The sequence below is a fragment of the Adiantum capillus-veneris genome, chromosome 17 (assembly GCF_014529385.1).
Source record: "Adiantum capillus-veneris isolate H3 chromosome 17, ASM1452938v2, whole genome shotgun sequence".
Lineage (NCBI taxonomy): Eukaryota > Viridiplantae > Streptophyta > Polypodiopsida > Polypodiales > Pteridaceae > Adiantum > Adiantum capillus-veneris.
The window spans coordinates 44,943,370-44,960,501 of NC_140947.1; the positions used below are offsets into that span (position 1 = coordinate 44,943,370).

At 46.6% G+C, this 17,132-nt stretch overlaps 1 protein-coding gene across 1 annotated transcript in view; it reads left to right on the forward strand.

Moving 5' to 3' along the window:
• The first annotated feature begins 697 nt into the window (after positions 1–697).
• LOC147437148 (serine carboxypeptidase-like 42) overlaps positions 698–17,132 on the forward strand; it is a 28,451-nt gene continuing 12,016 nt past the window's right edge. The window contains exons 1-3 of the mRNA XM_086486757.1: positions 698–887; positions 950–1,003; positions 1,151–1,258. Of these exons, the coding sequence (XP_086342883.1) occupies positions 707–887; positions 950–1,003; positions 1,151–1,258 (343 nt within the window). The 5' untranslated portion in view covers positions 698–706. The remainder of the gene's footprint in view (positions 888–949; positions 1,004–1,150; positions 1,259–17,132) is intronic.

The window sequence follows — 17,132 nt, forward strand, 5'->3', positions numbered from 1 at the left end:
TCGTTTGATTCTTAGGTTGCACAATTTTGACATCTAGAGTTCAAGTTATGGTATTTTGGTGAAAGGATGTCTTAATGCATGGCAACCTACTTCTCTGATTGAAAGAATCCTCCTCGTGTAAGAATGCGCTTGCCTCTTCTTTTTTGTGCTTTTGACTTCTTTCAATAGCCTTCTCTCATATTTTTCCACCAAACTTAGCCTATATGATATAATTGGCTAAAAAAGCATGCGAAGTATTTAACCTTAGAGCACTTAACCTTCGCAAATTTCATATCTGAGGATAGATTCTCGATCATGAGATCGTCCTCTTCACGGAAGTATCAAAAAGCACACTTCCTTTTTGGTAAGCTAGATCTTTGAGGTCTCTTGGGATAGTTTCCTACGACGTTAAAATCCTCTGCTTCTTCTTCTTCTCTCTCTATCTCTCTCTCTCTCTCTCTCTCTCCCAAACATTCATTAAATCTATCCAATGTCTACAAATATATATATATATATATATATCTCATAAAATGTGGACTCCTTCATGTCTGAAATTAGATGTGGTTTTCTACCGACGAGTCTGTCACACTAGTCCCTACTATGGTCCAATCCATCCAATAATTGACACAAAAGGGTATTTTGGTAAGTTTGCCTTAGAAAAAAGGGGGCCGGAGGAGAAAAGTTGTACTAGTGTACCCATAGCCTGATATATACGAGCCATAGCAAAATGAAAATGAACAGGGGCGTGTGGATTCAAACCTTAGCAATTTGGGCAGTCGTACTAGGCCTATGGTGTGGGCGTTTTCGAGTAGAGGTGGCTGCGCAAGTGGACTTCATTGTGGGTGGCGAAGAGGACCTTATTGAGGGGGGTCTGCCTGGCCAAGATCCTTCGCAGCGGCCTTCAAGCAGTATGCGGGTTACGTCGTTACTGACGCAGTCGCTAATCGCGCCCTTTTTTACTACTTTGTAGAGGCCCAGGCTCCAGACCCGCTTTCCAAGCCCCTCACACTGTGGCTCAATGGAGGTATGGCCTCTCTCTCTCTCTCTCTCTCTCTCTCTCTCTCTCTCTCACACACACACACACACACACACACACACACACACACACACAGAGGCTGGAGGTTAATTTGATTGTCGCACGTCAGTTTATATGCACGAGATTGTTTTGCAGGTCCTGGGTGCTCTTCAGTTGGGAATGGCGCATTTGAGGAGCTTGGCCCTTTCCGTCCCAGAGGTGATGGCAGGGGACTGGTCGAAAATCCGTCTTCTTGGAACAAAGGTAGCTCCATGAGAGAGAGAGAGAGAGAGAGAGAGAGAGAGAGAGAGAGAGAGGTTTTTTTTAACCTTGGCTTTGAGTTTCTTCATTTTGCCCATGTGGCTAGTTGTATCCGGTTATGACGGTTCCCAGTTTGTCGGCTTGCATAATTGGCAGTAATAAAAATTAGCCGCTTTTTTTTTTGGTGAGAAAAGAGGCTGTATTATGTGTACATAAGAGGCCTCGGGAGATGCTCATTGGCCTATCACCCGGAGGAAGTACAAAAGAGGAGCGACAATGTGTAGGCTATGTTAACATCAAGGTGGTCTGTACGATGAATGTAAATTGAACCACTATGGGGGTGCATAATGCCATGTGATTGTTACCATATACATGTGGTAGTGATGTGTGTGAACACACTAGGACCGCCAGGGCATTTTTTCCCTCTTTAGGAGGGTTTTCCCCCGTGCATTGTATATACGCCCATCACTCTAGGGCTATCTATCTTTTTCCATTGCACACTAAGTAACACACTCTACATTGTGTACCTTGAGCTTCCTTCGTCTTCTCCAAGCTGTGTGCGTTTCTCTATAACCCTAATTCCAACAATTGGTATCAGAGCAGGTTGCATCTTCCCGGGCTTAGTTGCCAGCTGCTCCAGCACACGCCAGCTCACTTTCTCCGATTTCAGTGAGGTTTGGCGAGCGTTCGTAGGTCGACAAAAATTTCGGAATTACTCGTAGAGCTTAATCTGCTCAGATTTCTGATTCGGGCTCATTTCGGCCTCCGTTTCCACTATAGACAGGTTTGCACAGGCAATTTCGGCATTTTGTGTAGAATTTCTGTCAGTGCTGTTTTCTGCATAACAGGTGTCTTATCGTCTTCTACGGGTTGTGCTCTATAGCACGTATTGTTCCCGCTTCGTTTCCCCTATTTTTGGGCAATTTTCACATCAGGTGCAATATTTACCATGGCTGATAACAACACAGACGTGTTCAAGATGTTTGCTGTTGAGGACAGGTTGGATGGGGACAATTACCCTATGTGGGCTTATATGATGCAACATATTCTTGTGTCAAAGGGCGCCTGGAATAGTGTGGAGGACATTGATGTACGTCCTGGTTCTGATGAGTGGCAAAACTTCTGTTCCTAATGCTTCTGTTGACAGCAATTCGTCTAGAAATTCTGGTGATAAGAGCAAAAAGAAGATGCGTTGCCATTATTGTAAAGCTAATGATCACTTGATCAAGCAGTGTCCTAAGTTGAAGGCCAAAGAGACTAAGAAGAAAGAGGGTGGTTCCAATGCAAATGTTGGTTCCACTACGAATGCAGCCATTGTTGAGTTTTCTATGAAAGGAGACTGTGTTGCTGATGTTGATGCAGAATGGGCTTTTAGTGCAGAGTGCACTTACAATCCTGCTGTCCATGATGCATGCTTGTTGTCAGTTGCTGCAGATTCACATGTGTGGTATTTTGACAGTGGTGCTACAAAGCACATTACCTCACATCGTGAATTGTTCACCTCTCTCAAGTCCGTCCCTCAAGGGAATTCAGTCACTTGTGCCAACAATGCCTCTTATTCGGTTCAGGGAGTTGGAAAGATTGTGCTTACTGCTGCAAATGGAAGTTCTTTTACACTTATTGATGCACTTTATGTACCTAGGATTTTGTTTCATGCTTGGCAGTTCATGTATATCATGGTTGAGCAAGAAGCAACCTACTGTGGCCACTTCGAGTTGTGAGGCTGAGTACAGGGTAGTCTTCATAACTACGGTTGAGTGTGTATGGCTCAGACGCCTTATGGCTGATTTGGGTGTTGGACAGGACACTGTTAACACTACCTACACTGACAGTCAGAGCGCATTGGCAGTTACGAGGAACCCAATTTTTCATGCTCGCACAAAGCACATTGAGGTGCATTACCACTATGTCAGGGAGAGGCGTTCAGCAGGAGAGATCAACTTGGCTTATGTGCCAACACAGGACAACCTTGCAGATCTTTTCACAAAGGCATTGTCTCGTGAGAAGCTCGAAGCTTTCCGCAAAGGTTTGGGCTTACTCCCTTTTGTGGACTGATCATGTTCTTAGGGCATGGCACTTCCCTTTACTCACGTGCCAGCTCTCGTTCACCGCATCACTCCAGGGGGGATTTGTTACCATATACATGTGGTAGTGATGTGTGTGAACACACTAGGACCGTCGGGGCATTTTTTCCCTCTTTAGGAGGTTTTTTCTCCCGTGCATTGTATATACGCCCATCACTCTAGGGCTAAGAGAGAGAGAGAGAGAGAGAGAGAGAGAGAGAGAGAGAGAGAGAGAGAGAGAGTCTACAATGTCCGTTTTTATTTCAATGCATGACACTTGTAACGTTCACTATCCTATTGTGATCACAATTTTCTGCACAAGTAAAAGTAGATAACTTTGCAGTCTCTCAACTAACAATCATGTTTTTTTCAAGATGCAATGTCTCAATTTTGTTAGTCTATCCTTGGATTCTCTTGTCTTAAGCCTTTATAGCATTATCAAATTGATCTGACCATATCTCATGGAATACTACCTACTTGTTGCTCACATAAGCCCTAAAACTTTCACCTCTTGTGGGCTTGACCTCTTCTTGTACTGGCTTGGCATAAATGGATTGCTAAGATTGCTATGCGGTAATAAGCTGTCGAAGATTATGTATGATGTATTTCCCTTTTCTCTCCTCTATAACATGATATGATCTGAGATTTTTTGGTTGTAAACAAGTGTGAACCTCCCCCTGGTGGGGTTTGAATCGATGCTTGGTCAATAAATGCTATAATTCTACAGTGCTGCTATCTTTGTCCTTTTTTTTATGCCATTCAATCTCTGTTTCACTCTCGAGACATCTCTCTCTCTCTCTCTCTCTCTCTCTCTCTCTCTCTCTCTCTCTCTCTCAGCTGGCGACGCGCTCGGCCCAGTCTCCCTCCCCTTGTATGGCACGTGTAAGATGCAGCGGAAGTGAATGTTGAACTTTGCTCAAGATGAGTGTTCGAACTGTGCTCAAGGGTTCCTTTTACTTACGGAAGGGAGAGCCTTCTGTTCCTTTAGTATGAGAATGCAAATGATCACAAACAAAGTGAATCACACTGTGAATAAAGGTTCTGAGATTGAGAGATAGAGAGAGAAGAGAATACGACATTAGAATGTTGACAAACCCTCCTCCAAGGACCCCACTCTCTATGGCGAGAGAGGTCTATGCTATTGATTGCACAAATCTGGTGCAATGGTCTAGATGCAATGGACTTGCCGATGATGTCAACGACAATGATGACGACGACGAGACGGCCTGAAATCTGAAAACGCTAGGGGCTGAAATCTGCAAATCTGGTATTTGCTGAATTCTGACCCTGTGTTGGCGAGGACGGTGATGATGACGACGCTACGACAATGCGCTGAAAATGCAGACGCTGAAATCTGCGAACAGCGGCTGAAACTGAAAACACTGGCTGATTTGACAATGCGGCGAGGATTTGCTATCGTAGGGTGAGATCTGCGAGGTTTGGGGCTGCTACTGCGGAGTCTAACTGCTGAAAACTGAAAACGCTGATGCTAGGGCTGATTCTGTCGCCAAGAATTTGCGAAACGCTCGAGAGATCTACAATTGCAAAAACGCCAGGTTGATCTTGGGATCTGTTGCAAAATCGCCAGGCCTTCTGTTGTGAAAACGCTGTTGTTGGCTGGAAACGCTAGGCCTCTTGCCGGTTTTGCTGAGAAGGTGCAGTGTGAGTTGGTGAACTCCTGTTGCCTCTTCTGCCAGAAAGTGCTAGCGCTAGGTTTTCTTATATATCCACTTAGCCAATTTGCCCTACCCGGTTTCCCAACAAAGTCACTTATTAATAATAAGTGAAAAATGGCTAAACTAGGGAAAATGGGTTCTGTGCATTGTAAAATGCTCATGATGGCTACTGACTGTACTGCTGATGATCATGCTATGTGCAACCAGAGGATATGCAACTACTCTTAAGTTCCTGGACATGCACGGCCTGCGCACAGACTCACAAAGGTGCCAGAACACTTCCTAAGCTGACCCGAACCCTAGACATGAAGTAGCTTGTCCACATGCACATAGGGTTAGATGTGCACGTGGCATCCCCTCCTTTTCAAAGTGAGGTACTAGTGCCGAACCGTATGGCGTCGAGGGAGATCGCCAACAATGTCTGGAATCCTTGAAAGGACTCTTCGCCGTCCCTATCTGATGCGTGAGTCTTGCGATACTTAAACTTCATAAAGGTCCACAACGCTTGCTTCTTTGGGCGACAAAGGGAACTGTGGCTGCTTCAATGCTCCAACTTCGGCTATGGACGTAGGTCCACCTTCTTCAAGAAGGTTATGCTCACGAAACCATCGAATGCCAATGCCCAAAATCATATCACATTCTGAAAGAGGAGAAACTACAAATTTTCTGCGGAAGGACACTTGTTGAACTGTGAATAACACATCAAGGCACTCTCCTGTAATGAGAGAGTCTATACGGGAGCGAAGCCCGACACCTCGAAAGGAGACGTCTTGCGAACCTCCAAGCAGGCTCTTTTGTCAAGAGAGTCACCAATCACATCATGCATACTACCAGAATCAAACAAGACCACCATGTGTTGACCATTCACATGACCATAACACTTCATGAGAGACTCATCAATGATAGGATCATGAGAAACTTGGGACACATGACTGTTCTCATTTATGACATTAACAGAGGATGTGGGTTGTGTGGGTTCTTTAGATTCGTTAAATTCAATCTTAGGACATGTTTTCTTTATATGACCCTTGACGTGACAGTGATAATAATGAACTTCCTTAGAATAAATGACTTGTTCGTCTGCCGTGATGTATCCTCCTATGATTCCTTGTGCAACTTTTTCATCTGGGGTGAGCTTAGGTTAGCAAGTGTGTTAGCTTTTCCCTTAGATTCATTTTGAGTGTTCTTTTCCGAGAGACTATTGGAAGATTGGCTAGAAGAGTTACCGTTCTTACCATTCTTACCGTTCTTACTGTTCTGAGGGCTCTGAGGGCTCTGAGGAGTCTGAGAGGAACTTTGAGACGACTTGTTCTCCTTAGGCTTTCGCTTATTGTGCTTCATCTCTTGGGAGAGAGCAATTGCTATCGCCTTGTTGAGATCTACGGGGTCGAAGACTTCTACATCAAACTTGATATAGTTGTCCAACCCAAAAAGGAATGCCTTATTGCGCTCATCATCCGATTTGCGTAATTGGGTTCCGAGATGCAAAACACGATTAGAGAAAGACATAACTAGCATACCATTTTGCTTGAGACTGCGCCAATCATCTTTCAACCGTGCTAGGTACTGTGGTGGCATAAACCGCGTCTTGAGCTTGTCTTGGAAGTCGGCCCAATTGAAGGAAAGGGGCGCGCATGAATAACACACGCATCCATCTTACCGTCATACTTACTAAACGTGATCTTCTCTGTGACAGGGTTGTTGGAGTCCAAATCTCTGCTTGTGCTACTTGATGGATACCAACATCTTTGACCGGCTCGGGTTTCGAGGTAAGTACCTATAGGACCAACTCTTGCATGTGTTGGTCTCTTTGTGCCTCACGCTCTAACTCCAAGGCCGCTCGTCTGTCTTTGCGCTCGCGATCCAATGCTGCCTCTCTTTCCTTGGCCGCCAAGCGCGCTCACGCTCTAAGGCTCCCATTCTTTCTTTGGCCGCCAAGCACGCTTGCTCACGCTCACGCTCCAAGGCTACCGTTCTTTCTTCGGCCGCCAAGCGTGCTTGCTCACGCTCACGCTCCAAGGCTACCGTTCTTTCTTCGCGCTCGTGGTCCAAAGCGGCGCGTTGCGCTTCTTGTCGTAGCATCATGTCCATCATCGTCTTGACTAAAGCCTCCATAGGATTTGGTGCAAACTGTGGCGCAGATGGGGAAGGGGACCACCTCTACAAGAGAGGGCTACAACAATCTTGATGGGGAGACTCTCCCAATGAAGAAACAGCATATGTACAAGGAGGCTAAATCAAGAAATGGGAGGAGGGAAAAGCCACACAGGTGGACGGTAGTGCCATTTGAGCACACCCTGGACCATGGTGAAAAAAGGCCCAGGACGCCATAGTCGAAGGAAAGCCTCTTTGCGCTCCCGCATGCGGTCGGAATTGCCTTGGAGTCTCTCGAACTGTCCTTTGAGAGTATGGATCAGCTCTAGCCATTGATCCCGAACAGTCTCTGTTGGTGGTACATGGCGAGCCTCGAAGATGCGGAAGCAGCGGGCCCGCCAAATGAACCAGAGTGTCACGCCGTTGATGAGCTCCCAACACTTCTCTCTCTCATTGCACCACTCCTGTGGAGTAAGCTCTGTAGCAGGTTGGAGTGTAGGTTGACCCCCCTGCATCACTATCATCCTGTTGGTGGGGGATAGCTCAAACTGGAGTGCCAGGCCCGTGAGAGTGGACTAAGCAGCTGCCCCCCAAGTGTACTGCCGAGCTGTGAAAAGAGCTGGCATCAGCCGAAGAACACGAAGCCACACCTGCTGTGCCAAAGGACAGTCCCAAAGACAGTGACGCTGACTCTCCACAAGATGGTCACAAGCTGCACATGCGACCGAGAGACCACTATGTTGCCAAGAACTCAGCTGTGAGACCCTCCTCTTGCCAATGAGGTGCTGCAGCAGGACGAGCCTCTCTCTGCGCTGCCAGTATGTGACGTCCCAATTGAATAGTGTACTGAAAGAAAGGGACACCTGGATGGTCTGCTGAGGAGAAAGGGTCCCTCCAAAGACACTAGGATCCCATTGTACTTGTGCCAGTGGACAGCTCTCCCAAGCCCAAAGTCTCTAGTGGCCAGTCTCAAGAGCTGCTGGGTCGGGATCTATGACACAAGTCCTCCCATAGATGCCACCACTTGGATCCTCTGAAAACAGCACTCTGCCACCTGTGGGGCCTCTACTGTAACTCGGTGTAAGCGTCCCTCACCCTGTAGCTCGAAAAACAGGGAGGGTATAGTCTCTGAGCAAGCGCGAACTGAGATGAGAACCTCCAGTCGCGTGAAGGTCCCCATCTATCTGGGCGCTGTTAACTCGAGAGGTGTGAGCCACTGAGCTGGTACCGCCTCTGAGATGTCCTGACACATGCTCTGCACCCCTCTCATGCCCTGTAGCTGAATGCCCTGAAGCTCCTTTGACAAGCCTGAAACTGTAGCTAGTCACCTAAAGTGCGTGCTAGACCCTCTGCCATGGGACCCAAGGAAACATGAGGCCGACTACCAGCCAAGTGGCTTCTCTGAGTGCTAACCATGGGGTTTCAAACAAGGGGTTGTCTCAAGCGCTCCTCCGTGCAAGTAGGCTGACGTTGCTCCAGGCCTCTCCGCAGTTGCTCCCAAGATCGGAGCAGACTCACAGCAAAGCGGTCCTCCAGTCTCCTGCTCAAGCCAACTCTGCGCATCTCTGTGAAAATCCATCTAGTCGAGGGTCGCCAGGGGCCTCCAGCCTGAGGCACCCTAGCACTAAGCCGTTGAAGCAAGAACTCCTTCCAGGGGTCCTCTCCTGGAAGAAGTCCTCTGAGGATAAACTTTCCAAGAAGGGCTCTGCTTTGTTGTGCTTGGTCTATGATCCCCAATCCTCCCTGAGAACAAGGAAGAATGATGACTTGCCATGCCACTTTGGCCCTGGCTATCTGAGTGTCACGCCCTGAGCAAAGGAAGTTCCTAATCAGCCTCTCTACCTGGCTGATACAAGAACTCGAAAAGATCCAACAAGAAGTGATGTACCACATAGTAGCCAACAACACCTGGTTGGCCACAAAAACTCTGCCTGCCAGAGAAAGTCGTGTGGAGCTCCAATGTAACAACTTCCTCCTGATGGACAAGAGGAGGGGAGCAATCTGCTGCTTGGGAGACAAGTCCAAACCAACCTGACAGCCCAAGTATCGAATTGCAGTCCTTGGGGAAATCCACCTGAAACCCTCACCTGGCATCCAATCAGGCGTAGGAGCACTACCAACCGAGAAAGCCACTGTCTTTCTCCAGTTGATCAGTGCGCCTGATGCACAACAAAAAGTCTCAAGAGCTTGCTCACACCTGTGAAGGTTGGCCTCCTTGCCATCCAAGTACAAGGCTGAGTCGTCTGCAAACTCAGCGTCTAGTAGCTCATCTCCCTGAATAGGGAGCGCTAAGCCACGTAAACCAACCTGCTGTGAAACCAAAAACCTGCTCATCGCCTCAGCATAGAACAGAAAGAGGAAGGAGGCAAGAGGGCAGCTCTGTCTGACCAAACATGTGAGCATGAAACGATCACCTCTACCTCCTGACAAAAGTATTTGACTGTGTGCCCGTCTTTACAGAGCTGACACACCTCTGATCCAAGCATTTGAGAAGCCCATCCTCTTGCGTAGAGTGCCCTCCAAAAAGTCCCAGTCAACTCTGTTGTAGGCCTTCTCAAAATCGAGAAGAAGTATCACCAGATCCTCACCACGTCTTCTTCACTTAAAGCATGTGATCGTCGGAGTTCGAACTGTCAGAGGATGACTCCTCCGTAGAACTATCAGAAACTGGTCGGAATCAGATCTTCTTTGCCTTTTTCTTGTTCTTTCCAAAGCTTTGTTTCTTGCTTCGCTTCTTGCCCTTTCTGTCCTCATCGCTCGAGTCGGAAGAGGAAGAACTAGAAGAACTGTCGGAAGAACTGGGTAGTCCTTCGAAACGCACATGCTTCTTCTGTTTTCGTGCAGATGCAAAAGAAGATTGACAATTGACAACCCAAGTAACCGGGGTAGTCAGTTTCCTTGTTGCGCTTCTTCGACGGCTTCTTTGATGTCTTCTTCGTATCTAGAAGCCGATTGATTTGGGTCTGGACCACATCATGGAGTTCTTCTTCAGTGAACATCCTCGGAGTAGGAGGTTTCTTGATTGCCAGTTTGATTGGTGTCTTGATGGCTTTCTGGCACTGGGTATGCACTTTAAGTCATTGACTGCCGGGTCAAAAATTTTACATACTGGGGATCCTTGGCAAACCGAAGCATCTGCTTTGCGCACTCGTCAACCTGCTATCGGCTTTGCATCTCCATGAGTTCATACTGTGTGGGCTGGGGTGCCCCGTACTTGTTCTCTGCTAAGTCGCTTGAATTTCCCGTGTTGCCTCCCACCTCAGGGGTGGCAGATAGAGTTGTCTGATTCTCTTCAGAATCCATAAGTGCCGCGAGAAGGTCGGATTTTGTCACAAATGCGGGCACCACGTGCCAATAGAAAAGAACAGACTAAACAACTTTAAGCACTTCAAATAACAACTGAACTGAAATGGAGAGAGAGAGAGAGAGACGACACGCGACACGGAGTGGCGGAATTCCACCCCAGAGAGTATTGGCCCCAAACCTTGGCGCCCCTGTCGGTATTTCTTTATATTGCATCATCACAGTACAAGCCGGTACTCCAGACTCTGCACCTTCGTACTGAAGCATGCGAGAGAATGAGCCCTAGCCTCATATTTAAAGGCCCTTGGCCTGAAAAGCAGTTATAGTAAAAAAGCCTTTAAAACTCAAAAGCTTCTGGTTCAAAAGCAAAGCCAAAAAGCTGCCAACGCAATTTACGGAAATCCGTACAGCCTGCCACGTCATCATGTTAGCGCAATTTTCGGAATTTGTCTGCTGTCTTAGGGTTAGGGTTAGGGTTTCTGGCAGAAATTAGGGTTTGCAGGTTTTAGGGTTAGGGTTTCCAGAATTAGGGTTTCAGCAATTAGGGTTTCAGGCAGAAATTAGGATTTGCAGGTTTTAGGGTTAGGGTTTCCAGAATTAGGGTTTCAGCAATTAGGGTTTCTGGCAGAAATTAGGGTTAGGGTTTTCTGCACTCGGGCAACCACGTCATCACTCTGTGACACTTCCTCTGTTGCTTGTTCTTCTTAGGGTTTAGGCCCCTCGGCCGGTAGCCCCGTTCTTTAGGCTTTGACACGTCAGCAGTTTGTTACATCTCCCCTTCTTGAAAGAGAATAATCGTCCGCGATTACAGCATATTTTCTGCTCTTTTGATCAAGGAGTTAGCTGCTCCTATCGGCTGTTTTGATCAAGGAGTTAGCTTCTCCTTTCGTCCAGATCGGAACTCTTGATATTCCGGCGTAGTAAAATTAGCCATCACACCCAGACCGTACTGATCTTCCTCGAGTTTCTTGATGCACTAAAATTACATACCCAGGCAATCTCATCTAATTAGGAATATTCAGTGGTTGGCACATCACAATGCAACACAAATGCTCACATATGCATGTTACAAGACATAGAAACATAAAGCCGCCGATGAACACTCCTCCCGCATAACCTAACAAGGTCCGGGCCGGGAGATATTCAACGACTCCCTCATCACTCCTCCCGCATAACCTAAAAAGGTCCGGGCCGGGAGATATAGAGGCCTTTTACAACCAAACGCCCCCTAGACCGTAGCCTGCGTCGTTTGGAGGTGCTGAGAGTAACCACTGCTCATACTTCTTAATACTCCTCCCGCATAACCATCCAGGTCCGGGCCGGGAGTCACAACAACAATTATTTTACAAGCATACAACCAAACGCTCCCAAGGCATCGGCCTGCGTCGTTCGGAGGTTTTCAAACATACAACGAAACGCTCCCCAGGCATCGGCCTGTGTCGTTCCGAGGTTCAAACAATACCACAACAGTATTTCTCACTTCTCCACCCAGGAGTAAAATCACCAATCATTGAAACCAGTATCAAACCAGAGTCAAACAATTCAAATCGGCACCAAAACAGGTTCAAAACAGATATCATCCATTTCAAACAAATTCCAAACAGGATCACCAAACAAGATCAAACAGAACTTAAACTTAGAAAGCAATCTCGACATCAATCGAGCTCGAAAAGTCGACTGACTTTCCATCCTGAAACCTGCACCAAAAATTAGGGTTAGGTTTCTTCCATAAGGTCATAGCCGAGCACAGCATGGTCCATCAGCTCTTGGACAAACAGTGTTTCTTTGGCAGTGATGGTAGTCCGATGATAGCAATCGCACTCTCTCTCCAAGTTCATCTACTCGTGAAGAGACATCTACTGGGAGATGTCGAGAAACTTCAAGTTATAATCTGCTAGGGTTTCCATGGCAAGCATTTCAGGATACCCCACTCTGCCAAAAGTTGCACTCTGAAGGAAGATGTCAGAAACCATATAACTTCGGGCAAAAAATTTTCTTGAAAGCTTGCCAAGTACTTGGAGTATGCTGCTTGGTAGCTGTAGAAATCAACATCTGCATAGCACTGCTTCTGAGAAAAACAGTGACTTGAAACAAATCTGGATCCTTCTCTTGCAAGTGATCTTAATTGGCTTATGCCCTGTAAGACACTGCGGTGAAGACGGGAGCGCGCCCGATGCGCGATGAAGTAAGGGTGGGGGGTGGCTAATAAGTCCGGGTTGGGGGGGCTAATAAGTCTGCTCTTTTGTAGGACCGGTATGCTTTCAGAAAAGCACACGCCTGATGCTCTGATACCACTGTCACAAATGCGGGCACCACGTGCCAATAGAAAAGAACAGACTGAACAACTTTAAGCACTTCAAATAACAACTGAACTGAAATGGAGAGAGAGAGAGAGAGACGACACGCAACACGGAGTGGCGGAATTCCACCCCAGAGAGTATTGGCCCCAAACCTTGGTGCCCCTGTCGGTATTTCTTTATATTGCATCATCACAGTACAAGCCGGTACTCCAGACTCTGCACCTTCGTACTGAAGCATGCCAGAGAATGAGCCCTAGCCTCATATTTAAAGGCCCTTGGCCTGAAAAGCAGTTATAGTAAAAAAGCCTTTAAAACTCAAAAGCTTCTGGTTCAAAAGCAAAGCCAAAAAGCTGCCAGCGCAATTTACGGAAATCCGTACAGCCTGCCACGTCATCATGTCAGCGCAATTTTCGGAATTTGTCTGCTGCCTTAGGGTTAGGGTTAGGGTTTTTGGCAGAAATTAGGGTTTGCAGGTTTTAGGGTTAGGGTTTTAAGAATTAGGGTTTGCAGCAATTAGGGTTTCTGGCAGAAATTAGGGTTTGCAGGTTTTAGGGTTAGGGTTTCCAGAATTAGGGTTTCTGGCAGAAATTAGGGTTTGCAGGTTTTAGGGTTAGGGTTTCCAGAATTAGGGTTTCAGAAATTAGGGTTTCTGGCAGAAATTAGGGTTAGGGTTTTCTGCACTCGGGCAACCACGTCATCACTCTGTGACACTTCCTCTGTTGCTTGTTCTTCTTAGGGTTTAGGCCCCTCGGCCGGTAGCCCCGTTCTTTAGGCTTTGACACGTCAGCAGTTTGTTACAGATTTCCCGGTAGAAGAGAAATCGACCGTGCTGTGATACCACTGTAACAAAATTGGGCACCCCAAGTCTAGGTTCTGTCGCGACACAGTAGAGATTCACTTAAAAACACTTCACAATTAATGAGTCGACACGGCCCGACGTAGTTCCGTGCCAAGAGAGATTGGCCCCAAAGACTGGCACCCCTTTCGGTATTTCTTTTTGTATTAGTCTTTGAGCAAAGTACAACTCGTGCGGGTCCTCAGCTCTCAGACTTTGCGTCCAGATGCTCTGAGAAGTGAGGCCCTTGGGGCTCCCTATAAACTTACAAGGGATGCCAAAAGCAGAGCCCCAAAAGCAGGTAAACTCAAAAGCATTAACCCCAAAATCTCTTGGTCAAAAATCTGTCAGCAAAAAGCAGTCAGCGCAACTTGCGGAATTTCGTACAGTTTTGCCACATCAACAGTCATCGCAAAAAGTGTGATTCCGTATAGTCACATCAGTAGCTTGTCAGCGCGTTATACGGACGTCCGTACGGCTTGCCACGTCAGCTGCCATGTCAAGTGCCACGCCAATAGTAGATTCGCAGTTGCTAATTTTTAGGGTTAGGGCCCCATGGCTAGTGTCCAAAAGTTCTTCAAGTCAGATGGTTTAGAGTTTTTAAACTCTAACCCCTTGGTCCTCTCAGCCATATTTAGTTAAGTTGGGCATGCCATGTCACAACCGTGTGACAAGGAAGTCCGATCCGTTCCTTTGTCTTCTCTCCGACTTCGAGGGCGTGTCACAAGTTGTTCACGTGGCAGAACCCTAAAGGGCCACTAGAGATCCAATGGACAAAACAAATATGCAAAAGTGCCAACGTGGCAACAACCCCGAAAATTACATTGACATGTTGACATTGCACTTGCTGCTGTACACCCCAAGTCAAGATTCTACCGCGACACAGCAAGATTCATTTCAAAACAGTTCACAATTCACAATTAAGTCGACACGGCGTGGCGTAGTTTCGTGCCAAGAGGTATTGGCCCCAAAGACTGGCGCCCCTTTCGGTATTTCTTTTTGTATTAATCTGTGTTCAAGTACAAGAGAGTGGGTAGGTGCTCACTCTCAGACTCTGCGTCCAGATGCTCTGAGAAGTGAAGCCCTGCCCACTAATTTATAGATACAAGGGATGCCCAAAAGCAGAGCCTTAAAAGCACTTACACTTAAAAGCTTCTCAAGTTAAAGCAACTGTCCCAAAAGCTGTGCCAAAAGCTGCTATAATCAGCCAGCGCCAATTCAGGAAATCCACGTCATCAGCTCAGTGTAATCTGCATCGTAATTTCCGAGCTGCCAAGTGTCAGACAATCAGTGCAATCTGCGGCGTTTTTTCTTGGAAGTTCTCAATAGTGTGTGTGTGTGTCCCCAGGGGTTCCCTAGTCACTTAGCCCATAAGTTAGGACAACTTAGGGAGTTGCCACGTCGCCAGTTTGTGACAGTTGCCGCAAATCGCGTGAATCTGTTAACTTGGCACCAGCTTTACGAATAGCTCTAAATTTGCGCAAGAAGATTTAGCGCCAGCTTTCAGGGAGCAAGAACTTTTAGATTAGGATGCTTTTAGGAGCTCTGCTTTTAGGCCCAAATAACTTTAAAAGAGTGCCTAAGGCCTCTTTCTTTGACACAAAAGCCGTGAGAGCTCGCAAAGAGAAGGGCCCTCGAGAGTTATACTCTATGATCGAGCATTAAAGAAAGAAATACCGAAAAGAGTGATAATCTTTGGGACCCGTTGAAACTGGCCCGTAGACTTGCTAAAGGGCGGTAGATTTTAGCTTTCACCTGATCTTTACACTGTTTAATATTACGACACAAAGGAACTTCATGAAGAAACCCGTTGTTAGGAGTTTTTTGGAGCAAGAGATTGCGCATATGTATATGCACATGCATGGTGCATAAAATAAAGGATTGCCCATTTTCCAGAGCGAGGTGGTTGCGTGGGGCCCACATGTGTACAGGTAGGACAACATGTACATAGTGTATCGATTTTCACTATCACCAGTACCAGTGTGTTTTTTCTATAATAATAAGGAGTTGGTAGCACGTAAAACTTCTCGAGGAAGCTATCTGCGGGCCGACGACATGAGGTAAGCAGGTGCGTCAGATGGCATCTAGTGGCGTCAGGAGATCGAATGGGGTCAATATTTGCACGTGGATAAGTACGGATACAACGTGGGTGTTTTCTTGTGATAATTATGCAAAAAGGTCATCATGAGAATTGTATTTGGGGTCCACTTCACGTGATTGCGGGATGCATTATTGGAAAAAGTTGAGTGTCAGGTGTGCGGATGGATGCAGCAGGGTGACAACTATGCACTGCGAGGCCACTTTTTAGCCTGTTCGGGGTCCGTTTGAGGTCAACTAAAAGGCCAAAGGTGCCCAAGTAATAAAGCTAAATGTGGGAACTGGAAAACCTGAGAGAAGACCAGAAAAAACGTGGAGAGAAGAGGAGGAACAACCGCAATTGTGTTTTTGCTGATTTTGGAGCCTGTTTTGGCCATAAACTGCTTATCCAAGGTCGGATTTGAGTACTTTGACATTGTAGACTAGGGTTTTGGGCCGTTCCGGACGCGATGGCGCTGTCCATTTTGCCAAATTCCTCACTGTTTTTCTACTGTTTTGGTTGTGTAAGTTTCTCCTATGAGCGAAGCTTCTGCTCCAATTTGTGATTGTATCTGGCATATTTTACCCATATTGTGTGAGCTATTTGCCCCATTGGTGTTGGCCCAAGCTCAATTGTATCTAAACATCAGAAATTCTCCTCTTTTGAGCTGAGTTTTGTGTATGTGTGTGTGTGTGTGTGTCTCTGTGTGTGGAGTGGACAAATGGATAGTCTCTCTCCTGTCACTCCATCGGTGTGTTCCCTGTCTCGGCCAGGTGGGTTGGGTAAGTCTAGTGGTGTCCCATAGTGTGTGTATGTATCATCCCAAGAGTGTGTGTTGGGTCATTATAGAGGCATTGTGTGTGTTTCCATCCCGCTCACATTCTTTTGGTGCCCCCACTGAGGATCTTCTTCGAGTACCTTCTGCTTTGAGCTTCAAGCTTCAAGATTCGTGATTACAGATTACAGATTACAGGTTACAGGTGGCAGGTGACAGGGACAGGGACAGGGACAGGTACAGGTACAGGTGATTCACACAGGTACAAATGGCTGGAGTACAGTGATATACTGGCAAGTGAAAGTCACTTACAGTTTTTGAGTGTATGCATCATTGGGCGCCTGTTTGAGCGCATTGTCTTGTTTTGTACGCTACTTGTGGATACTGCCATTGTATGTCATTGTGGAGTCATACTTGGTTTTATTTGGCAGTCCCAGCCATTTCTGAGTCTTGGTTTGGAAGATAGTCATTTCTGAGACTTGACTATACGAGATTTGCATAAGCTTTCGTGAGAAGGTCGATAGCGTTAGGTTTTATTGAGCTGGGGGATTCTGAAATGTGAGATCCTTTCGGTGATACAGGTGGTTGGAGCACACTTTTCGTGACCTCGCCATAGGCTATGTACTAGTGATTCCTACTTGATGCTTGGGTTCTATTGTTGGCAGGTTATGCATACATATACAATCTATATTTTGGGTTCTTACTACTCTACTTTTGGGGAAACTCTGTCAAAATTTTTCCAAGTTGTGATGGT